The 26,785-nt window shown below is 36.1% G+C and overlaps 2 protein-coding genes across 8 annotated transcripts in view; one reads left to right on the top strand and one right to left on the bottom strand.

Annotated features, from left to right (window-relative positions):
• Positions 1-26,785, bottom strand: part of LOC106177523 (large ribosomal subunit protein bL28m) — a 31,549-nt gene that overhangs the window by 2,360 nt on the left and 2,404 nt on the right. The gene's annotated exons all lie outside the window — the stretch shown is intronic.
• On the top strand, positions 96-26,175 carry LOC106177522 (uncharacterized). Of its 7 annotated transcripts, XM_087008716.1 has the most exons (4): positions 15,802-16,058; positions 18,055-18,583; positions 19,212-19,347; positions 22,561-26,175. In XM_087008716.1, the coding sequence occupies exons 3-4, from the start codon at positions 19,216-19,218 to the stop codon at positions 25,450-25,452; spliced, it is 3,024 nt and encodes a 1,007-aa protein (XP_086864842.1). In that variant the 5' UTR covers positions 15,802-16,058; positions 18,055-18,583; positions 19,212-19,215; the 3' UTR covers positions 25,453-26,175. The 7 variants fall into 7 exon arrangements, with proteins under 7 accessions (XP_013415779.2, XP_013415774.2, XP_013415773.2 ...); XM_013560325.2 differs by lacking the exons at positions 15,802-16,058; positions 18,055-18,583 and adding an exon at positions 96-695; XM_013560320.2 differs by lacking the exons at positions 15,802-16,058; positions 18,055-18,583 and adding an exon at positions 3,373-3,671.

Raw genomic sequence — 26,785 nt, 5'->3', positions numbered from 1 at the left:
CAAAAGTAATTATAACCCCGCGGGGGTTGTTGGGGGAAACTTGACTGACTCATTGTCAACTCTTATTTAGCAAGCAGCAAGGCACCCTTTTCTAAAGAGTCAGGAATTTTGTGGAGTTAGTGTGTTTTAGGCAGTATATACATACTCCCCCTTATTACACACTCAAGAATAACACAGCTTGAACTAAGTCAACAAATAGACTTTTCAATGACTTCAAAAGGTAGGCCTAATTTTGAGATCAAATTCACTCCAACAATACCTGCCTTACCTTTGATGGTGCACCTAAGTCTGTATAGCATTACTCAACTAGATAATTACTAGTCACTATAACGGGACCCTTCTAAGGGGGAAGACTTGGGTGTGAGATACAGGATCTATTGGAGATGACCAACCTGTTCGATCGTCTTGCAGAGAGAGACGACACAAGCGATTCACCTCTTGTGGTTATTATTCACTTCAGTGAAGGGAGACATTAGACGGGGAACAAAAGCCCGGTGGTGTTTTCAGAACGCCTCTGTACCACCAATGAAAACACAAGTACTGTTATTCTAAAAGGGGACTCATCAAATTAGCAGGGCTTCTTTCTACTTTTGCTTCACACATCAACGGCTGGAAGGGGGACTTGGCTGTTCAAATACTGGGTGGAAATATAACTTTTTATCATGATGGCTGGCTGTCCTACAACTGTGAAAATGGTAAGTGGAAAAAAGTATTACACACTCCAGCTAGAACACAATGTATGTACAGGTGTCAAGTTCTAGATTGCAGTAATAACCCAAGTTCAGATTTCACTTATCATATCTGTGGAATTCACATCCCATGTTTTTGCAGTGACATTACCAGTTCTATCAAATATAAAAGTTTGATAACTGATCCCCTATTTACTGTGAATCTTTCAGGACTGATTTCAAGGAAGGACTTTTGATTCCACTTCCTTATCAAATGGGCATCATACTTTTACCACCATAAAGATATAGTAAATGAAAAATATACAATCTATAAAAACAATAATGAGTTGAATGAGTCGTAAAAAAATCCCCATTTGGTTGTATACTTTGACATGAATACAGAAATGGAAATGTAGAATACTAAAATGATGTTTCTGTCTTTTTAAAATTTGTAAAATCCATTAACTTTCCAAACCTTCATTTACACACACACACGCAAGTGACAAGAGCAAGTGCAAAAAAAAAAAAAAAAAAAAAAAAAAAAGAAAAAAAAAATCATATATAATAACCAAATTAATATTAGACGAATAAAAAGAAGAATAAACCCTGCAACTGGAAGAATCCTCCCCACCCCACTGACTAACAAGCTTGGACTGCTGAGTAGCAACGATAAGAGGGAAACCGGCTCTTCACTACAACACGTCATTGTATGGAGAGAGATTGGTGGGAGTCTGGGTGAGGGTGGCTCTTATGTCTACCCAGCACAAGCTAATATTTACCTTCTAAGAAGGAAACTATGTGGAACAACCTCTCAATTCACTAATGGAGAGGAACTTAAACACTCCTGTAAAGATTTTCTTGTGCTACAAGCATTTAAACTTGAACGGTTACAGAACGGGTGAACATGAGGCTTTTAAAGAAGTAAATAGAATGTGGGTGACTGAGAGATCACGTACTAGTGCTCCACCATGTTTTCTTTAAACTTGCTTTAACTTGATCATATACATATTTGATACTTATATTGTGTCATGCAATTCTCCTTTTTCCATTTTATTTATATATAAAATAGGGAAAAAATGTGTTCTGTGGTTAACAGCTTAAAATAATGTATTACACACAAAAGTGTTGAATTGCAAAATTAATGCAGCTATATTGTCTATCCTAGTTTTACAAAATGACTCAACCCTGCCTATCTCAACATCTATTTCTGATGTCATGTTCTGATAAAAATGGCGTCATTTTAAAATGGCCCCCTTTGTTAAAAAACATGTCACTGCATGAATAACAAAGTTGATTATAAAGCATGGGTGACAAGATATCTTTCAGGAAACTTTCCCCTGAGGTGAAATATTGTTCATGCATAACATTTTCTATACTTTCATTGAAAAAACATTGTTACCAAAACAGGTATGGAGTGAACATGCGTCATGACAAAGTTCAAATTGAAGCAAAGATTCATTCATGCTAACTTATTACATTTTGACAACTATTTCAAATATAATTTTCCATGACAAAGTATTTGGGCTTTATTTCTTATAATCTATCAGAGATTTGACAAAATATAAGTTACTTGGAACATGACAAAAAAATTACTAGCTTGGCTTCTTTGCGAGAGCAGATGGCACACAGAAATGTCTTCAACATAGGTCCCATTCAGAATAAGGGACTTAGTAGTCCAAGGGTCAAATATGGCAACCCACTTCAAAGCTTGCCATCTAATCCGCTAATAGACAATGAATAGATATCCCGTGGGAATAGATATCAAGCGGGTCGGCCATATTTGACCCTCAGACTAGTTAGTCCCCTATTCTGAATGAGGCCATAATTTCATGAGTTCCATGTAAAAATTTGGAGTCAGAAAACGATGGACTGCAAAATGAATAAAATTTCGTAACTAATAGCAGTTTAAATTTTAAAATAATTTCATGTTATCATAATTGTCTTCATGCATACAATGTCACACATCATGCATTTACTTTTATTGGTGACTATTAATACATGACAAATGGAAAGCAACACAAGTGAGACAATCAAAATCATCAGAAAAATTTAACAGACAGACGTGTGCACAGGTAACTGATGAAAATAAAATATCATAAGATCTAAAAAAGCACTAGGAAAAAAAAATGGGGGAGACTACTCAAAGCATAAAGTTAGCAAACAGACTAACTTAAAAAATAAGCACACATTCCTTCACCCTGCAGGAACCCAAGACCTGTTCTACTGTCAAGTCAAATCACTGACAAGTTATGATAAATCTCAGCATAGTAACTGACACAAAATACTCCAGCTTTTTATCAGAGGTAGAAAATTACATGGCTCGCGGGCGTTCTGCATAAATGATCCCTGCAGTAGCATAAAGGAGGAGGCTCCGTTGACTGCAGAGGCCTAGCTGATACACTCTATTTTATGTGGGTCGGTTCGAAAAAATATCTTAAGCTCAAAAATTGGTCTAAACTTACAGACTAAAATTTCCGTCTACTACGACAGAAGATGAATCAGTAGTAGATGTATTCCTATAAAATGAAATACTGCACCCATTTCACAAGAAAGGCATGATAAACGCCTTGTGTCAATATTTACTTTATTTCTGGAAATTTCTGTGAATATATCTTGAGCCAAAGTAGACCAAATATCTGGTCCAAAATTTTTTAGGCATCAGTTCTTTGGGGTGAAACCCGCCTCTGGTGGCAGGCATGTTCAAATTGTAGGCCGTAATTACTGTGGTGTGGTCTATCTTTAGAGGCAGTGTACCATAGTGAACTGTACTACCTTAAGGGTATATATCTATGCACCATGATGTGTCATCTGTCAGATACAAAACACTGGAGTGACACAACAAAGTTGGAGGCTGAACAGGGATACACATATGGCTTAGACACAACATGAGGTGGTGAAGCACACCTAGATGTTCAGACACACAGGTGTAGCATTATTGTAGGAGGATATATACAACTCCTTTCCGTTCTTCAGCATGGGGGTGCTTTTAAGTCAGGTCACGAGGTAAGTTTCAAAATGAAGTTTTGAATGACTTGAATGGAATCTACTTTTTTTTATTACAGGTGTATTATCCTATAGTGTTATATACTCGCATAAGTACCCTCAGTATTTGCTAAATTTCTTTATTTCTTTTTTATTGATTTTTTAAAAAATAACTTCTTAATCTCATGGGCCAGTAGTTTGCTGTTTAGAATGCAAGGCTTGAGTTTACTGGGAACTCCCTTATAACGATAAAGAACCTGAATATGTCAGAAAGTGTCAGGCAACAATGTGGGACAGGGACATAACAAAAGAAGGCAATTTTCAAACAGAAACTTTGGCCTGACCTTCTTTTTCAATTTAGTACCACATTACCAGCATAAAGTTATTAAGTTTAGCATAAAGGCATCTGGAATGTATAATTTTTTTAAAAACCTAATAGAAGAAGCTGCTGACAGTTTGAAAATGTTATAGTTTGAACTAAATTTATTTGAGTTTGAAATCTGGTTTGTGATATCTTTTTATGTAAAACTAATGAATTCCATTACACAAAAAAATAATATCAAAAAGATAATAAAACAAGTCTTCTTTAACCAGAAACTCCTCAATCTTTTTACAGAATTTCTGCCAATAGAGGGCATTTCTGCTGCCAACATGTCTTGAATCAGGCACATCGATCAGAGTATACAACTAATGGGGATATACAAATAGATTCAGTGCTGTGCCCTGTGCAAGGAGAAGGGGTTCAAAAGCCCTGCCCTTTTGGCCAGAAAAGGTCCACAAAATTCTGATTCAAAATTTGATCTAGGATCTGTGCCATTTCTAAAGCTGGATCAACTAAAAAGGGTCCACTTTTTATGAAAAAGACATGTCCTCCTCTTTTGACACTTTTTTCAATAGACCAGAGCCTATCACACATTTATTAAATATCTCACACAAAACATGAAGAAAACCTACTGTCACCTACTCATCGTCCCTATTTCTGTGCAATCATAATGGCACAATAAAAAGGCAGTGACAGCCAATTAACTCTTCCATACACCTGAGCAACAATGGGCTTATAGACACAAGTCAAAGTAGAGATTTGCATTATTTTCTGTTATTGGTTTACAATCATGGACTTAAATATACTTGGGATAGGGATATATTCATACATTATTTCCTTTTGCATTTTTCCTTTGAAATTTTCTTTAAAGGTGTAATATTTCAGATATTTTTAAAAATATTTACAATAAACCAGGATATGGGTCTGATTACAGAAAACTGATGAAGTCCAGTACTGTTTTAGCAATGCACACAAACAACAACTTACAGAAAATGGACCATTTACCATAGAAACCAACCAGGTAAAATGCCAAACTTATCAGACTGGCTGAAAAAAAGTCCCCAATCAAGGAAAGAAAATCTGAGTATAAATATACTTTTTAAAATTTTCTAAATTCAAAGCTTTCCATTTTCATTTTTGAAATATACCACCGAATTGGTGTCATAACATGTCCATTCAGGAACTTTCATCCAATCTAATCAAACAAACGCTGAATTTTTCTCTCTCATTTTTCAGAAACAGATCGTAAAATTTTCTCCTTTTATCATGCCACTGACATATTGGGCCTTTGGCTAAACCTGTCAACCAAACAAATATTACAAAGATTACATGATATACATGTCTCTGGCCCTGTCATTTAAAGTAGGGGATAGCATTCAGGTATAGATAAAGTAAAAAACATGCTGTTAGAGGTGGAAATGATTACCCCTGACACCTGCCAACAAAATACGATAACATGTCTTGAGGACTATCTTGTCCATCTTTACTACACGTCTGATAAATTGTGTGGTTTTTTAAGAAAATTATTGTGTTCACAATTTTTATCACTGACATCAAGATAACCTGTGGCTTATTTTGTTTTATATATGTGATTATAAGGAGAAGAGGTCAAAGATGTATTCTTTGTCTTTTCACCAAATATATTTCATTTATTTTCAAATGTGTGTCACTTATGAAATCAAAACCTACTTAGGAGTATATATGCATCCTAATATACATACTTCATCTATATACATGACAGTGAATATTATTAAATACCTGTATAACATTTAATATATCTGATTCTGCATTGGGGGAAAGGAGGTATAAATCAGTTATAAAAAAGGTAAGGTGCACATACTTTTCATTCAACTCTATCTGCCACAAATATAAGAACACGATATTTTGAAACAAATTTCTTTTTCTAAATTTAAAAATAATATACTTATACATTAACATTTCCCCAATAATAATAATAATCCATCAGTAATGGGATTTAATCTTTCTTATCCAAAACCACATATAAGCAGACACAAATGAAAGTAAAAGCTGGGCCAGGTAAAGACATCTTAATCTCTTTGACCACATTTCTGTACTGTTAGTTAAAATTAGCATCCAAGCCACCTGTCGCTTCATTGTGTTAGCAGTGCACAATGATCTAACAGTCACCTGAACATTACATACACATCCACCTGGCCTATACTATCTTACTACAGGCCAGAGCAATGCATAACTAATGATCAACATTCCCTATGCTTAATCCAGTCCCCATGTGGTGAGCTTACTGGCCCCTGAATGAGTATGGAAATGAAGATTACAGAAAGTCTTAGTGAATAGTGCCTGGGTCGTTTGAAAATCTCCACTGGGTTTGTGGTGTGTGAGCTGCGGTGCAGGGAAAAAAAGAGGGTGGCAAAGTTAAGGTATTAGCAGTTAAGGGTTAGAAAATTGATCCTGAGAGGTCACATAGGGAACACTGACGTGAATACAATGAAAAGAGATCGCTCACTCACAACCTCCGTCAGTCAAGGAAAAAAGAGGGAGAACACATATCTGCAGTGCATGAGAAACTGAAATTCAAAACGGAAATATTGGATTCCTTTGTGAGGATCTTTACAGTGCCCATCTGACACAGTATATGGATATAATTATGATATGCAATCAAGACGTGGGAGGATTCTGTTTTTTTTTTTTTAACTCTGCAAAAATGGATGATGATGTGAATATCCTCTCATAACAATAGGAAACAGAATTCTTTAGAAAAAAGTGAGGACAAGCAAGGAATCATTAAGCTCATAATGAACATTTCCTCAGGTCAAATTCTACAATTATTTTATGACACAAAGTTCTTCTGAGGCATACTTAATCTCTTGAGGTATGGATTAACAAAGTAATTCAGAGGAACCATCAAGAAAATACAAGAGCATTAATATTTCATCCAGATTTATGATTAGCCAATTTAGATGCTCAGTTATGAAGGAAATTTCAATAATCTTTAATATTTAATGAAAACTCCTCAATCTGCATGCGAACAAAGTCTCTGATACAAGAACCTTGCCAAAAAATTCAATGCAACGGAAGATGATGTTCAAAATAAGGAGGAAACATCGAATTATCAAGAGGTAAGAGGACGTCCTGACTCTAAAATGTCCAAAAAAAAAAAAAATACTTTTTTCTTTAAAATATCACAAAGAATATCAAAGATAAAAGAGTTGTAGTTACAATTTGGAATACTAAGCTAATGAGATTTCCTTGCCAAACTTTGTGTTACATATTTACTTCATTTATAGCCACACTGTAGAAAGCATCATCTTAAAATAGCTCATGGCAATTAATATAACTCAACGATGGTAGGCCAATGACACCAGGCATAAGGTGCCAAGGTGACAGGTGAAAGGGGGAACTGCCAATGCCAGTGTGTGTGTGTGTGTGTGTGTGTGTGTGTGTGTGTGTGTGAGAGAGAGAGAGAGAGAGAGAGAGAGACAGAGAGAGAGAGAACAAATACTATATGTCAAGTTCAAAGTCAAAGTTGGTTAGTACATGGTATGGCATATTTCTCAGTGCCAGCTGTCATTCCTCCTTGTCACCAGTCTGAGAGGAGCCCAGTCTGGCCCAGTGACAGGTGGTTTTGACATACAGGTATTAGTACATATCTCCCCCTGCCAATATACATGTGCTCACATCTAAATACCCACCTGTATCGGTTTTGGCCTAAAACATGTCATTAACTGAAAAAAAAAAAAAAAAAAAAAAAAACTGGACAACCTGAGCTCTGTTGAGAACACTCTCTTTTAAATTGTTGGAGCACAGTTGGGCTGAAGAGAACTTACTGACCAGTTAAGTTATTTGTGTAACTGGTGGCTTAATATGGACCTAAATTGTTCCTTGTCCAGATTTGTCTGAACACGCCTTCACTTAAAGATGACACATGATTTGAATGGGTGGACATGTTCCATGTGTCCACAAACCAGCAGATGGCTTGTCAACCAGCCAGTGACCAATATAAATAAATCACAAATGAGGGGCAAGTTTTAAGAAAAGATGCTATATTTGGTAGAATATGACATGGACATGAAAAATTGTCAAGTCAAGACTGAGAAACTTGCATGTTTAAATGAAGAATTTTAAGTAGTACATAAAACTTATATTAATATGAAGATCATGGATTTAACCCCAAGTAAGTTTTCTTAAAACTTTCTGTTAATCCAAAGGAATCAAAGTAAACAAATCCTTATGGTCAAAAATGCGGGTCTGTCAAGATGTCTTCTAGTGCAAGTCACTTTACTTTTCGGTCTTAAGGAAAATTAGCCTCACTGGAAGAGTACATGCACAATTATCATGCCAAAACTGTCGAGTTATCCAATAATAATCCTTCTACATAGGATCAAGCCAAACTTAGTAGGACACACTTTCTTTTACGAAAATGCTGATTGACTCTAAACTGCTCTTTTATTGCAAAATACACAAACAAAATTATAAGCATTGTGGTGAACTTAAAACTTATTCTTAAATACCAATTCCATATCAAATGATATATTCACAAAGAGCACTTTTTCTGTTACTGAATATATGCATGTTGGCACATAAAAAAGAACAGTCTGCCCAGATATATTGCTTTCATTCTCACAACACCACCACCACAGCAACCATAACAATAATAATAATAATAACAGCAAGAAAAAGAATTTTTAAAATATATTAAAAACAGTATTCAATACCATTAAAGCCCATGCACGTTTTTGCATTCAGCACCCCCCCCCCCCCAAAAAAAAAAAAAAAAAGCACACCTGGATTCAATTTTTTACAGAACCTTTTTCCATTATTTTTCTCTCAATGTCCCCGTATCTTGCCTCACCTGGTCTTTCCTGTGTCTCTATGCACACCAAGGTGTCACAGGGTAATACTTAAGGAGCAGTTACAAAGTAGAAAAAACGCCTTTGAAGTATGATCCATTTTTCTTTAATAAGAACCTGCTTAAGAATAGGAATCTATGGGTTCAAAAGTGAAACGCTTTGATAGTAACAATTCATTGCTGGTGGGGTCTTTTGAATCAATTTTGGTGTCAATCTTCATTATTACATTTTCATTTTGAGTTTGACAGAGTTCTGAGCCCACTGGCCTTATAGTGATGAATCAATTGTTGTTTTCTTTTGTAAGTGGACTAAAATAGATGTTTGACAATAAGAAATTCCTGATCACTTGTTGATCTTGTGAAAAAAATCAGACATATATTTTACTTGCGTTTAAGCTTTGAAAAAGTAATACCTGTCAAAAATCTATGATCATTCCATTATATAGTACCTTTGTAAATAAAAATTTAAAAAGATTGTTACTGACAATTAATCATAAATTACAAATTATGTTAGCAATTTTGCTTACAAAAAAGGACATGTATGTCCTCACAAAGTCTATTGATTTATCTGTAGAATTACTTTACTAGTAGCAGAGCTATAATAGCTTTGCATGCTATAATCACTGGTGCACTTCATCAAGGACACTGGGTTATGGCGATTACTCTGAATTCCAAAATACCTTACTTATTTTGATATCTAACAGTTTCAAGATTTACCATTGTCAAGTTTTCAAGTTGTCACTCACAACAATAGATTTCTGACATAAAACTTATATTTGAACTTTTGAACTAATAAGTTTCACTAAAACAATGTGCACTGGTAAATTATTGATTCATTTGTTCAGATTCATTGAATAATCACCATAGTCTGCATCCTAATTAGTGTGGTTAACAAGTTACATTGCACAAAGTTATCTGGAATTATGGTCCTTTTCCTGTCAATCTCAGGAAACAATGGGTCTGCAGAGAAAGCTTGAAACACAATAACAGTTCAAACAATGCCTGGCCTTATTTATTAGTGTGTGTGTGTGTGTGTGCGTGTGTGTGGGTGTGTGTGTATGAGAGAGAGAGAGAGAGGGGAGGGGGGAGGGGGAGAAGGGACAGCGGGATGGGGAGTTTGTGTATGCATGATGGCTATATGTGCATGCATCGACATGCATGCATGTGTTTGTGAGGCAAGGATCCTTTCCTCTAAAGGTTTGTCTAAAAGTACCTATACTCTAACTTACAGATGAGAGAGAGAGAGAGAGAGAGAGAGAGAGAGAGATGGAGGGGGATGCAGAGTGGGTCAGTTTATGTTTGTGCATACATGCATGCAAAAACAGTTTTATGACTATAAATCAATACAATTTTTCATCCTAATATATAAAATGCATTAAAAATTCAAAATATTTAAAGAAAAATTTAACTTGGGACAGTAGTAAGTTAATTTAAAAGAACAACTGAATATGAACCTCATGAAATCAGACCACCATGCTGCTAACTGCTCCAATTCTAAAGAAAGCTTGTTTTTATTTTGGAAAAACTGCCACAAACAATTCTCACATTCAGCAGCACGTAAACCATGTTTGGATTGACTCAGGACCCAAACTTACAACAAATGATATAATTATACACAACTATAGTCAATCACGCACACGCAGAAAAATTCAATAACACACTCCACTGGGGTTCAGTTTCATCCCTTCCATCAGACCCACTAAATTCAACAGACGGACTGCTTGAGATTTAACTCATGCATAATTAAAAGTTTAACCTCTTTGGTTCAGCGTATTTTCTCTCTAAACAGGCGACAGTAGGGCACGGTTTCATTCAATGGCTTTCCCTACAGTTGCAATACCTGGTTTCTTCAAAGCACTTCCACTGTGTGATTTCTCTCCAGCTATTGTTCTTGTAATAAGGCAAGCTGTAAAGCAAGCGGTGTATCTAAACAGGACCCTTCATGTAGGGGCCACCCTCAGAAAAGACCCGGCATTATTCTGGATTAACACTGAACGAACAAATATTATGGGATTAGACTTGTGGTCTCTTTCTATTGGGCCATTTTATATAAACAGTTTGAGATTTACCTTCACTGCTGCAACAAGAAAGGTGGAGTGTTTGAAGTTGTGGCCATCTAAATTTGATTAGCATGTTGAACCAGGGAGATGTGTTTGGTAGTGCCATTATGGTACACGTGTTGTTTTTCGATGGCCGTACCATTTAGTTATAGGAACTGGCGAAAACTTAACGGTAAGTTCGAATGTTTGATGTGTCTCTATCATACGTATGTAAAAACTGAATCAGGACAAGATTTAATCACCATATGAGTCACCACTTCTCAGAATTGTCCAAATTTGATAGTAAGTATGAAGATATCATTATTAGATCAAATGATAAAGACCCCCAGTTCATCCTACCATGGCGTCCAAAAGTTAAAGACATATATTACATCCTCTTTGTTTAGTTGTAATAAGTACTCAAGTCTTAGTAATAAATAATATTAATGGAAATATTTTTAGCAAAATGTTTCTGTAATATGGGATGCTATACCACTACAACTTTAAGCACAATTTTAGCCTAGTTTCTCCACAGAAAAGCTAAATTTTATACTATCCATGGACAAGCTTGCACATATAACGGAAAGTGTTAAATGCGGGGAAAGTACAACAAAATCCTTTCAAACTGTGTATGCTACTATTCATATCTCAAATTTCTATAGATAGCAGATTGTTGAGGCTAAAAAAACGTACTAAGAGAACAAAATACTTCTGCTATCAGAAAAGTTTGCCCCATGTTGCATCACCATGTCTATTTTTATTTCACGAATCCAATTTCAAAGACATTTCCATTTTTCTGGTATGTGGGGAAAAACCTTGCCTATTTTCAGTGAAAAGGAAAATGTCGGGATTTGAACCACCATAAATAAATAGAAAAATCCTAAATTATGAATTAATTCACACATTCCAATGTCTGCCTCTTGAACAGAATGAATACCAAACAAAACGGCTGTAAAAAGATACTGCAACCTATACTTCAGGATATCAAGGCAACACAGATAAAGAGACTCAAGTGCAAAGAACTTTATCATCACAACTTCTCCATTCTCACTTTTAGACCTTTATAACTCTACATTGGCCCCATTGCTGAACCCACAGGCCCCAAACATGAATTTTTGAATCTGCCTGTCATTATATTCAAGGTGTGGCCCCTGTGTTGAAGAACACAGCCTTCGATATGTATAAATAATGTGTGAAAATTAACAGATCAGCAGTTCACTCTTCATCCAACAAGAAAATCCAATCTCAGTTCCTATAGTCTATTGTGTATAATTAAGAATCAATACAGGAAGGCAACAGGGATGAAAAGCCTGATCAAAGATTGTGAGCAGTAAGGATTGGACCGTTATAAAAATGAGTTCTGATTAAGTTTCCTTCATTTATTCACCTACATGTAGTTTTAAATTGAGAGCTATTCAAAGGAGTTGGCAGCTTGAAGGAGCCAATGCTTCTTGAGTGGTAAGTCTTTCTCTGCAGGGAATACTGTACGGATATGAAGGTTTATAAGTATATTGAACTATACTCCAGGGTACTACTCAAAGCAAATGCACTAAAATATACTATAATATATAATTTATGACAGTAAGTCCACCACAATATGAATCAAAAGATTGAAGTACAGGTGAATTTCAGTGATGCCCAACAGTGGCTTCTGGTTCAAATGTCAGTTAGGATTACTCCAAAGAATCTCATTCTACTTTAACTTTATTATCAAAACCTTAGTGACGTTCCTTAAGTACAGTCTGTCTGCGTTATATATGAAATGCAATATCAGAAAATTGACAGGAATGACAAATGGCTAACTGTCACATAAATATCATTGACTAAATGTCTGAATACCTGTCATTTTGGAAGATGGAGATGTCTTTTAGATATATGGTAACCTCAGACCAAGGCATTTCATTTTGCTCTGATCTGTGGGTAGGTCCAAACTGAGACTACATGGTTTAACTTTATACAAAAAAAAAAAATCTGGTCAACTTGAATTTAGGATTTTTTTTGTGTAGTTTTCCATTGAAATAGAGAAATAATTGGTCTAAAACAGTATCAACTTTTTTTTATTATTTTTCTAACAGGTGAAATGTTTCATTCAGTCAGACTCTTAAGTTATTTTTTGCCCCTGGTGACAATAAATTCGGTCAGCACAGGTTATAACTGCAGAATGTATTCCAGATTTAAAAAAAATTCATTTAAATGCATCTCAAATACTTAAACTTTTGTATTTTAATCTAAAGTATATACATTTTGCTATGGCTTTAATTTTGGTATAAATATACGCTTCATGAACTGGAGAATGTAAATATTATCACTCCTATGAAGAGACTCTTTTGATGCAATCAGAAGAACAGAGACATGTTATTGTTAAAGGTATAAATGACAGCTCAATGGCATTCTCTTTGAAGTTATGTTGACATGTTTGATTAGCATTGTTTACTCGTAGGTGTTAAACTTATTAAAAATTGACAGGTATTGTATGGCCTTGGTATCCACAAAGACCTAAAGATTAAAGAGGACGTGTTGCACTGTAACTTGTATTTACTTTTAAAACACCCCAAAAAAAACTTTTGTTATAAGTCGAGCATTTCACCTCAATATCTGCCATCACTTACAGCTTATTGAGTTGTGTCTGGTGAAAGTTTCTAAAATATATCACTTGTTCGAGGCCACAACTCTACTTCTTATTAATCATTCATGGAGGAGCTTTTGTTTCCTGTAGTGATAAATATCGACAGGACAAGTATCGAAGGCAAGATCATATAGGTGTTGACTCCCTCTCTTTTCTCTTTGACTAATTAATGAACTCACCTCATCTGTTAACTATAGAAAATCAATGAGAGGTAAATGTAAACCTCATATGAGCGAGAGGACAATATTCTGTGGTAAACGCTGATTTTTCTTTAACTAAAATATCATGGACTACACACTGCATTACCTATAAAACATTTGGGAATTAATAAAAAATGGGCATTCTGTATAAAATAATCAAATTTTATCTTTGAATTCAATAATTTTTTTAAATAATATCTTTATCCATGTACCAATATAAACAATGATGCAATGGAAACACAGTACAAAAATAAATTACAAAAAACTTGTTAATATCTAAAAAAAAACTATCAAGAAATCACTCAAAACACATACAAAGCATATTCAAATTGACATAAAAAGGGTCACGTTCTTTGGTTTTGAATCACATTTTCATTTCAAAATGGAAATATAACAGCAAATTTGACGTTAAGTGATAAACCTTCAGATTGTGGTTCCTCTTCTGAGTACACAAGGCAAGATATCCAAACAGTGCATTAGCTTACAAGGACAATTTAGGGATTCTGATTTGATAAGAGATTTAGAGATTTGCCTCAATGAGCTCATTGATGTTCTGTGACACATTTATTTTGGAGATTATAACCTTTTTTATACACTTTGGGAAAATATGCAGAAGTGTGCATATATTATGGTACCAGTAAAACAAAAATACTTTTTTCATTCAACTATAAATGTTTTTGTTTTGTTAACTGATCTATTTGTCTCAAAAATGGCAACTTGTGTCAAGAAAAAGTGAGAAATTATAACAGATGTATAAATGCAACTCTAAGAAAAGCTGACATACAGAAAATAAAACTGCATTTCTGTAGAGCGCCCATTTATTGAGATGTATTAATTCTTACAATCTTGTCTGTGCTGTATGTTTCAGAAAATTTACATCAAAAACTTCTATGTTTAAGGTGATTAATTCATATATTAATATTTTATCATAGTCATTGTAAAATGCACTAGCGCGCATAATAAATTATATATATAATAGTCCCTGTTGTTAAGAGCAACTGATCTCTTGTGATCTTCCATAATAACAGTAATTCTCAGCTCCTTGCACAAGTGACAATTTTATGGGTCACAAAGTTGCAGACTTCTTGATCTTATCACTCCACATCAGGGCTGTCTCTGTCTTGTGGGTGGGTCCCCCCTGCTCCCTGCTGTGTAAACCCCAACGTTACTGCAGACGAACTGCCTATTACCCTTGAGCAGCAGGGCTCTCTGTGAAGACTCAACTGTCAATGACATTCATTACTGAAGATTAATCTCATAATAAGGGACACTTCAACTGACATAAAATAAGTCGTTCTGTACCATCTCTGAAGACTGTGGGGCTTATGTGATAATAAGGAGATTTGGGACCTATATAAGGAGTTCAAAATTTCTATAAGTTCCTGGTTCTCAGGCTACCCCTAGGTGTGGTGTAAATGTAACATGGTGCAAGTGCTCTTTTGAGAATGATTACTGAAAAGAGAAAATCTTCATGTGAAAGCATCTAGCTTGATAATGCAGGAGAGAGATCACCTTCATGAAGATCCCATAGCTTTTATTTCTAGCATAATTTTCATTTGGTCTTAAATATAAATATTACACCAGTAGGCATGGGTAGAAAATCTAGTCTTTATGTCTTAAACAGTTAGTGTTCTCCTTTCACTGTATTTTTTTCATGTGCATTTTGAGGAGTATAACATTGACAATGAACCCCAAAGCATAGTATATGACTACTGCATAATAATTTATATAGGCATAACTCTATTTCATACTATCCCCACACCCCAATCACACCTCCCCTTTGCTAAATACAAAGGTTTAAACACAGTGCCCTGAAGGTAGCATGTCTTCTGCTGTCTACATCTACACCCATGTCTACCATACTTCCAGGGTGTCGTCTGCTCCTCAAAGACAAAAGCTCTCAAAAGATCAAAGGCAATATTAAAATGTGGGCTCTGAAGTTTGCTACAGTTTGTAGACTTCACAGTCTATCAGGCTTTCTGACCAAGGAGTGGGCTCTTCTTAATGAGAGTTTATGATGTTGTAAGTCTTTGAAGTTTTGAAAACAATAGAGCCAACTGAGTGGCTATTGAGGACAAACTAGGTAATTTTGACAGCAGCTTTAAAATTGTTTCACCTGCTTGTATTGTACCTGGTTCAATCATAAGGTAAAGGTAGCAATACTTCACTCTGAAGAAAGTGACCACCGACTGCAGACACATCAACTTCCAATTCGTAAAAAAGAGTGACAGGACAAAAACTGAGATGGTCTTGGGCTTTTTCAAAGATTTTTAAATAGAGCTCTATCAAGTTGCTTTGTGGAAAATGAAAATGATATACAAGACTAGAAGATCAAAACGTATCAAAACATATCTTCTGCCGAAGGACCCGTACTGGAGATCCATACTTTGGAGGTATGTACTAGAAGATAAATAAGATTTGGGCAATATTTGAGGATATTTTATGAGTTTAGAGTTGAGTGATTGGAATTTCTTCCTTTATTGAAATCTTCTAAATTATAGTTTATAAGGTTGCTAAAATCTTTGGCAAAGCTGTATTATCTGGATGCTAACTTAGATAATATTTTTAAGAAATTCTGTACTGGGACAACTGAAAAATACTCAAAATGTATACTATGATTTATCAAATTCTTAAGTCAGCATGCTATCTGTAAATAAGTTAAGTAAAATATTACACAGAAGAAAGACACAGTAACCAATTAGACAGTCAAGGAGAATGGTCCAAGTTCGTGCCCAGCACTGATAGAAAAAAAAATTTGATTTTAGTTACTATTCTGAATTCATTCTACCTTGTCAGATGTAAATTTAAGCCAATTTGATTGAGTTGAGTAAGCTTGGTAAAAAAAAAATACTGAGTGAGTTTTAGAAATGTAGTCATGTACTTATTATATAATAAATTTCATTCAAGAACACTGAAGCATACATTGGAATAATTTTGTAATTGAAAGAGTAAAATTTCACATTTGTAAAGGACTTAGTAAAGTTTAAATACCATTGAGCATTCATCTAATGATAGCACTTTAAAATTTCAAGTCATGTCACTGTTTATACCATCTTGGACTAGAAAAATGTAAGGCTACACTGCCACAACTCAGCTGTTAATGCCTCTTGGGGCGTATCCCATATTTCTCTAATATATAAGGTCCTAACATGCTTGTAGGACCAAAAGCACATCAATATCCCATGTTGTATTGTACAACCGTTAGGGTATATAAGATCACCTTTTACTGTTTATGTCCAAAACTTGTGACAAATGAGTTAGAGGAGAAAAGCAAGAATGTACTTGATATCTTTCATGGAATACTGGGTTACAGTAAAACAGTTGAATAAGTGCAAAACTATATAGCATAATGTTTTAAGGAAATGAGGGGCAGATGATCCCAAAAAGTAGGCAGTATCTTGATCTGTTTCATATTACAACAGTTACTGATATCTTTCCCAAAATGACAGCACACGATACACGAAAAAAAAATTGTAAAAATACTAGTGACTGAAACACTTCATCTAAGGTACGTGTAATCTGGAAACTTAACATCTACACTTGACTAATAGATTTGGATATTGACATTCACAAAGTATTTCAAGTAGTGTTTGTAATATGTGCATCAATGTCTTGATTGCCTTGGATTTTATGTTTTGAAGCAAAATGAGCACACTTTAATTGGTAAGTTAGGAGCCAAAATATTTCATTAGTCATCATTCAGTATCCAAGGCCTTTACATTCATTTGCAACAACAAAGAACTACCAGGTACAATTCACTCATTGAATGTCCAGAAAGAAAATTTTCAATATTTTTTATTTCCTTTGCCATTTCCTTTCAATCAGCCACATTTCTTTCATTCACACAAACAGTGCAACTTCAAACATTCGCATTTCAACAATAATTCCATATTGGTAAATGGATAAATCTTATAGATTGAGAGATTAAATCACAAAACCTTGGTAAAATGGAGTGAAGGGTTTATTATGGATCATATTCATAACACAGGGCTTTAACTTAGCAACCTGAGCAAAACAACGAAGATGATTGTTTCATCAGGTATTAAAATGCTGTAATGGCAGATTAATTGTGTTATAATTATTGGAATGGAATCAATTTGATGGAAGTCTGGATGTAAAATGAACATAATGTGAAAACAAAATAATAATAATAATAATAATAATAATAATAAAGGAGGTAATATTATCATTAACAGTTAAATCTTGAAAATTATATTGCAATAAGAGATGTCTGCATTCTGTACTTTGCATCACAAGTCCAAGAAATATTTTCCTATTCCACCATTAGTTCCTCAACATTCCAACAACCAATAAGAATTTCAATATCAATACGATAATAAAACATTGTACATCAACAATCTTAAGCTTGTTCACTTCCAAATACTCCAGGGAAACCAGCCGAGGTATGAACTCCTTTGATTTGCAAGTTGTTGACCCCTTGACCCTGCCCCATCATGAGGGATTATCTTTGGCCCAACAAAGGAAGGTTTGGATGATCTGCACTATGGCGACATTAAAGAGTTACTTTCCTCATAAACCTTCAATCAACAAATGTTACATGCCCGTGACAAAATAAGTCGCTACACAAAGTGAAATGGTCCTCGAGTCATATAATTATGAGAGAGGAAAACCGAGAGAGGTCAGTTACTTTTGACACCCACAAGTTAAGACAGGGAGATGGGAATTTTGGAAATTGGAAAGGCACTATAAGAAACAAATGGAAAGAAATGAGAAAACTCTTAGAAGTATTCATGATCATTTTTACAAGCTAACTGAGGTCTTCTACGAACAGTTTGCTAGACACTTCTCTACAATATGTGACTCAATAATAAGGATTCAAGCACTGGATTGGAAAGACTGTAACATTTACAAACACTTGGAATCACAGGCTGTCAAAAATAACACCTGGTCAACAAAAGTAAGCTGAATTCTCATCTGTAGCAAAGACTTATTTAATCACAATATTAGTGTAATGTTGGAAACTTTGCATGATCCGAACCTGAGAAAAGACGAGCATTTTTCAGAAGCTCTATGAATTGATGGTGTATGAATGCCTGTCATGTTTTTTGTATGCTTCTTAATCTTAATGATAAAAAGACCCTAACATTTACTAAGGTACTTTGAAAATAGCATAATATGGCCGTGAAGACTTGTTCTACAAAATGAAATCAAAAAGAGAAAAGTTTTAGGCTGGCTACAGCGGATATCAGTTATTCACTTAAATCTGGCTGCAGAATCACTTCGTCTCAGGGTCTATAGTATGCGACAACACGCATCACTTACAGACTCATGTATAGACATATCAGGGAATGTACCAAAATCCACAGTATTGCATACACCATACTGGCGGTATGCTAACCAACAGAATGTACCATAATGTGGACATCAATTCTACAAACAGTTGTACGCTGCAAAGGTTTTTCCAAGTTGCAACTCACTGGGAAGAAATAAAGCTATGTTAACTGCAAAATAAAATTAGCTTCTTGTGGAAAAAATTATAGGTATGACAATCAGTTTAACTGCTAGTTTTTCCTCTGTATTTCTAGGCCTATGATGACGGAATCCATCCCGGAGGAGTCTCCCACAAGGGAGAATGGAGGGGACAACACTGATGGGACAAACCAAGATGCCGATGAAGACGTCTCACTTAACGACCTCTTTTTGGCTGTCAAGACAGACATGGTAAATCTTTTTTTTTCTGTCATAGCTGCATTAGTAAACGCCAGCTAGAAAAGCATTGTTTTGAATTATGAATCTAAATATAATCTTAAAAATATGAAATATATTTTAAAAATCAAAATACTTACTTTCAAATCAAGGGATAAATTAATAATTTTCCTAATTAAAAAAAAAGCAGAAAGGCCTCATATAATCATCACCAATATAATGCTACAAGATAAAAATCACACTAAGACAAGGTGCACTAAACATTTCAATTAGAATTACTGCTCATCTAAACATTGCTTCATTTTTGGTTTAGATAAAATCACAAAAAAGGAGAATTTAACAGAGGTCTATACAGATCTGTGATATTAAAAATGTCATTACTCAAAGATAGCTTGAGGCTTGCTAAGCCTTAAATGCACATCTTATACTTCTGGGATTCTCCGAGGAGGCTGGTGTTTACTCTAATACAACCTAATCAAGCTTCTTATTCTCTATATGTCAAGCAAAAAGTGCCACTGTGGAAAAAAGTTCTCCACTCATATTTAAGGGCCAAAGTTGACATTTAATGTGCCCCAAGTAAGTATGGTAGATTATAAATAATCATTATCATAAGAAGACCCTGATATGGGCAAACACCATCAAGATTAAGCCACTGAACCTGTATTTTGTATAAATTCTGTAAAAGATATATAGATTCCATGAATTGCTCAATGACAATCACTGCTTTTCCCCCATCCTGCAATCGTCATGGAAACTCAATTCAATTAGATACAACTTGCCGCTAAGTGTAATGAAGTGAAGGAGGTCACTTGGAGGTTTAAAGAGTTTGTCCAATTGCATTAAGCTATGGGTCACCTAACACAATTGTTGTTGCACATTCTACTGCATTTACAGCTGCACATCACATTTGTACATTACGCTTGTACATTTCAGTTGTACATTACCTTTGAACATTTTGTACAGTATATTTCGGCTTTACCAAGTTATGGTAGCTGAAATCCTTGATGCCAGGCCTGTAGCCAGTTTCGGGGGGTGGGGGGGGGGGGAGGGTCTTTTTCTGTAGCCCAGGGAATTGGGGGGTTCGAAAAAAAAAACAAACTTTTTGGTGGAAAAAGGTCCCCTCTCAGTAAAATTTTTTCAAGGTATAAGGAGGTTTCATGGTAAAAGGTCCACTTTTTCAGAAAAATTACCCCACTTTTGAAAATACTGGCTATGAGCCTGAAGAGTGAACCTTCTTTTTTCTTTGGTTCACCCAATCTAACAAATAGCAAAGATCCTAGATTAAACTTTGATCCAGAGACCTTTTATAGCCTACAGGGAAGTTCTTTTGAACCCTCTCCCCCTTCCACCTCCCCAGTATTAGAGCGCATTCTCAACGAATTAAGCCAGGCTTTACAAAGCCGGTGACCTAAAAATGGCGGACGTACATGAAAGAAAAACCGCCTAATCTTTTAATAGTCTCTCCGCCTCCCCACACGTCGTCCCTGCGGGGTACAGTAATTAAAACTCGGCTCCGTTCGCCATGCGGAAGCTACCTGAGAAATATTAAGTGCGCATGCTCATCAGTTAAACTCGTGGTGAAGAAGGCATAGCGGCTGAACGCGATCGAAAAAAAAAAAAGCTCTTCTGTTCTATTATCTTTGAAAACAGAGACGAAAAAGGAATAATTTGGCCCGTAGAGCAGCAATGAATCGACTATCTAAGGAGATAATATCACCAGAGATATTCACGGAAATATTAATGTTCGGAGCCGAGATTTAATTACTGTACCCCGCAGGGACGACGTGTGGGGAGGCGTGTGAGAGGCGGAGAGACTATTAAAAGATTAGGCGGTTTTTCTTTCATGTACGTCCGCCATTTTTAGGTCACCGGCTTTGTAAAGCCTGGCTTAATTCGTTGAGAATGCGCTCTTACAGGCTGGAATGATGCAGTGATCATTTTGGAAGCAACAAAACCTTGCTCTGTCTTCTGATAGTTATCAATTTGACCCTTGATATTTTAAAAAGATTGAAAAGAGAACTGAAATATATATATCTGTCATGCATGATGACGAATTGATAAACATTAGTATATGATTGAAAAATTGCCCAAATCACAAGTCTTAAGTCTCAGCATTTGGTCACTAATTTCTGATCCTTTTGCTCTAAGTATACATGTAACAAAACTAACAATGTGCTTGTTATGTCTGCACAGTTTCGCTTTTTTCAATAAACGGGACTATTTCTAGAGAAATGAACTCATTTCCTTTACAAACAATCATCAAACGGATGTGTATCTATAGAACCCAAAATAATATTTGCCAAACGGATCTCAAAATAGATATTCCAACTTGGGTAAATAATTGTTACATTTTTAAATCCATGAATGAAAATAACGATGGTTGTTTTTGCCACGCAAATGAAAAACTTCTATCAATTAAAAATATGAATAAGCAGTTCTGTGGCAAAAGAAATAATGGAAAGGAAACTTTGTTCACACAGAAGGTTGGCCCAATTATTCTTTGATCATTTGTCCTAATATTTACCTCAGATATTTTAACTAATTCCCAAAATCAATTACACTAACATTCACGCCATTCCACTCTTCTTAGATAGAAATTATTATAGCCAAGAAAATAAATGTGTTCTTATTCATTATGCATAACTGTGGTAAAATATCAATGGGCGAAAACTTTATAATAACATGTCATAGGGCTAGGGTCAATATTTCCACTGGTTTCTTGCCTAATGGAGCTACTTATAATACACAAGTCTTTGGGACACAAGCGTGAGAGTAATGTTAAACAATTGGGGCCATTGACATATTACCATTGTACAAACCTCTAACTATTTATTGATCTACGCCCAGGCATACTGGGCCTGTTTTAAAACTATGAATAACTTATGAGTGAACAGATCAGTTGTGGAGTAGCGTCTAGCACTCTGAGTTTGTATCTCACTAGTGTTCTGATGCAGATTTTTTCGAGATTGTTTGAGTGAAAATGAAGGTAATTCATGAATTTCTGGGTTTGCTTTGGGTAATTTTTTTCTAGTCAAATAACTACATTACTTTAGCCTCATCAAAGAAAGTTATAAATGAAGTCGAAGATAAATCAAGGGATAAAGATCAAATTCACATCAAATTTTTTTCTAATTTTATTTTTAAAAAAATTACAAATATCCTTACTGGATCCATCTGATGTTTGTAGAGATTTATATCTTGACTAATTATTATAATTTTTCCTTTCAGCTGAGAAACATCCGTGATGAGCTAGCCCTGCGTCTTGAAATCCGTTCAATCAAAGAACAATTCTTAGAACTTTTGAAAGAGTGTGAGAAAAGCACAGAATTCCAGAAAATGGCCAACATGAATACTGATTCAAACTCCAAAAAGCCCCTGGAAAGAATCAAAGAATCTCGTGAAGAGTGTGGAAGTGACAGTGAACTTGAAGCACGTGCCTGGAGGAACACACTGAGACTTCAGAGAGACATGAATTCCAATTACAAACATCCTCGGGAAAAACTGAGAGTCTATACCAAAGATTCACCTAGGCCGAGACCTAGAGTGAGAAATACATCTGCCAAATCAGACTCCGATTTAATTGGCCACGAAAGCTCAGGTACCGAACAAAAAGAGAACTACCAGCCAGGAATGAAATATTATGACTCTGACTCGGAGATGGATATTGACAATGATTTTGAGCCTGGTTTAGAGTGTTATGACCTGGACAAGGAATATTACCCTGTGAATAAAAAACATTCAAAGCATCATCGCAAACACGTCTCTGGTAGACAGCGTTCTCATTCCCACTCTGCAGACACTGTGAATGACAATATGGCAGATTCCCATAATGACTTTCAATCACAGGGATCAGGACATTTAGTGGTATTAGATGCCAAACCTGAAAGACCACCCAAACCTAAACTACTTCCATATGGATCTGGAAGCAAGGATGAAACACTTGTGGCTAACCATGAACTCAATAACTTATCGCAAGATGAGGTTTTCAGTGCAGAAAAGCCACCACCACGCCCTCCAAAATCAACTTCCTGCACCCCTCCCCCAAGGCCCCCCAAACTTTCTTCATCTTCCTCTTCTTCCCCTCCTCCCCGTCCACCCAGGAACCCAGTTGCAGCCAAACCCATTCCACCCCAGCCACCTAGACCCCCCAAGCCTTCTCATCTCAAAGCATGCTTGAAAGATAGCACCTCAGTGCAGTACAGAGATGTACCCCCACCACCACATTCTGTCGACTCCACAAACCAAAGCAAAGTTGGGAGGTCTCCAGATCAGCGTAAATCTTCCATTACCGATGGTATCTCTGAAGCCATGGATAATATACTGGATAGCATCCATGCCCATAAGCCGCCACTGCTGCGCAAATCCTCGTCTGAGAGCACAAACACTCACAGTACAGGTAGACTGAGTTTTCATGAGAACACTTTTGTCCCTGATACAGCCTACCATACAAATCACTCCGGGCATTTGCCATCAGATGGAGTTGTTAATCAAGACATTCCTCCTCCACTGCCACCAAGAAGGTTCCCTGTTCAGATCTCAGATACCAGCACTCCCCCTAAAAGGCCTCCCAAACATATAATTTATAACAACGAGAAAGCACCACTAGCATCCCCTGGGAGCTATAGACTTAACAATGGACAGATACACCCTGATGCAGCTGATGATTCTCTGTCCGAAATATCATCAATTGATGATGGTGGCAACAACTGGGCACGGAATGCCGACTCAGATGACACATACAGTGACAATTCCAGGTTGTTTGACCAGGTTGAAAAGCAACTTATTCATCCAAACAGACGCAACCACATCAACAGGAGGAGTGGTTTCTTGAAGGAAATTCATCCCAAGCACTACCGCTGCCCAGATCACGCCCTTCATGTTGCTCTGGGAGAACCCTGCTCCTACTACCTTCAAGACAGGATGTCTCTTATAGGTAGTGGAGAATGGTATGAGTATGGGAGCTCTGATCTTTCTGACTCTGAGGGTTCCAATGGCTCAGATGCGTCGTCAGAAGGTTCAGATATTTCAGACACAACCTCGGTGACAAGAACTATTGACAGTGACTTTAGACGTGGAATAAGCCGCACCTCCTTCCAATCAGGATCAACAATCCAAGGAGGCTCCACCCTCCCATCAACAACTGACCAATCAGATATTGACAATGACTATCAATCAGGGACTCTGACTGATGGGCATGGAACCAACCCTGGGGATCTATCTGACTGTGGAAGTGTATCATCCATGGATGCTACAAGGGATTCTCTCCCAGACACAAGCCTGTTGTCGTCCCCTTCCTCGCGATCTTCATACAACGAGTTTCAGGATATAGCAGATAAACTTTCTTCGCCTACATCCATCTTAGACAGTGGGATGTTGCTGGCACCCCCTCCCTCTGCAGGCACAGCAAGCCCCTTCAGTGTTGACAGCTCTGGGCTGCCTGTCCCAGTTAATTCTCCAATAATGACGGACTCTGGTGGATCGCGTTACAGCTACTCCAGTTACTCGGCTATGACGGATTCCACGGGTTCCAGACTCAGTTATGCCTCCAGACTCAGTTTCAGTGGTTCCAGGCTCAGCTACTCTAATATCACAGACTCTACGGGGTCCAGACTCAGCTACGCATCCAGGTTTAGCTACGTGACAACTGATTCGAGTGGATCACGCCTAAGTTACGCCATGGCCAGTACTGACGAGTACTCAGACTTCCCGCCTTGGGACCAATACCAGATGCCAAAGAGATTCAAACAGTTTCAAATTCATCAAATGTCATACAGTGCTGAAAACCTCAAATACCTTGGACAGCAGCCAAACGGGACAAATGGGTTCCGCCAGCCGTTAATTCAAGGAAATGATGGGGATTCTGGGATTACCAGCCCAGAGGACTCCTCCTCGATACCAAATGGTAGAGCCTCTTCCGTGAAGGATATCAGAGAAGTGGCTTACAGAGATGTTGCAAAGCCATCTGCTAGCATTACTAATGTGGCTAGAAATGCTGCAAATGACCAATCGTTGTTGAGAGAGAAGAAAAAATCCCTCAGAAAGAAATTCAAGCATTTCACAAATACTTTTTACAAGAAGTCTTCCCACGATATGGAAATCAAAACTCTAGGTACTGTTTGAATGAAGCATATTTAGAACACAGAAATGTCAAGTGGTTTTGTGAAGAAAGTGAAAAAATATTATTTATTTTTTATAGAAGCTATCACTGAAACTCCCTAAAAAGAAAGATATTGCAGAAAATCTTTTCAGGAGGGTTTGAACAGAGACATAGGATGGCTTGTTAAAAGTTAATTAATAACACGGTAAACATTTCACAAATACCATAGTAAAAACTGATAGGATATAATTCTACATTAGCCACATGACTCAATGGCTTATTAAAAGTTGAGCAAGTTATACCTTGTAGTAATGGAAGGACCTGTTGGATATAAATCAACAGCATATTTGTACCCAAAAAAGTAACACAAAATTTACCTATCAAAAGGTGCTGACATTAGAACACTCATACAGGGATCCAAACATTCCAAAATAATCTATAAAGTATAATTCTGAAACAAAAACAGTCCTAAACTCTTTTATGTCAATGTTGAGATTGAGTTTTTTGTTTGTTGCAATATTATGCCACTTGATTGATGAATCTCACAGTAAAGTAAATAAATGCTGATTTGTAGTAATATACATGTGTAAATTCTCAGTCCAAGACTCGTGCTTGCCATTTTATAAATGAGCAATAGCTAGATCATTAGACTGCAGGGATGGTATCATTTTACTCTTCAATGTAATATATCTCTTTTCTGCCAATCAAGCTGTGTTGTGTACAATAAAATTCACTACTGAAATATATATTGTGCTGTTCTTTCTTTACTTAGGGAAAACAAACAAGCTTGTATATATTTTTGTACCTAATAAAATATGATGCTAAATATTAAAGAACATATCTTTAAGACTATTTATCAAATTTTGAGTTCATGAAGACTAAAAATCTCATTAGAAAGAATCAACTCTCTATAATTAAGCTTTCTTCCACATCCCCAATGAGCTATATCCTCCGACTCCTTAGGTATTGAAAATCTTTACCTATTAACACAGCAGTTATGTTATTTATCTCAAACAAATCTCATGGAGCATATTTTTTCTAAAATATTAAATGATATATGTATAAACATGTATGGAACTTACACAGTATCCCAATTGTGTCAAGTTTTTCAAATTCTTTTTAAAAAGTTAAACAAATTTGGATTATTTTTCCACTATGGTACATTAAATTCTAAAATTGTTTTATGCGCTTTTTTGATTTATTAACAGGTCAAGCTGACAGTCAGGTGGAGTTTCCAATCAATTTGAGCTGCAGCAATTACATATTATTATGCTCCTGTCTCAACTATCACATTTGCAATTTCAGCACTTGGTCACACCATTGCATCCGATTTTCAATACCTAACTTTATATTGAT

The sequence above is a fragment of the Lingula anatina genome, chromosome 3 (assembly GCF_051362555.1).
Source record: "Lingula anatina isolate TDL-2025a chromosome 3, LinAna3.0, whole genome shotgun sequence".
NCBI lineage: Eukaryota > Metazoa > Brachiopoda > Lingulata > Lingulida > Lingulidae > Lingula > Lingula anatina.
Note: the sequence above shows the minus strand (reverse complement) of the source record. Positions and strands in the feature narration are given on the sequence as shown.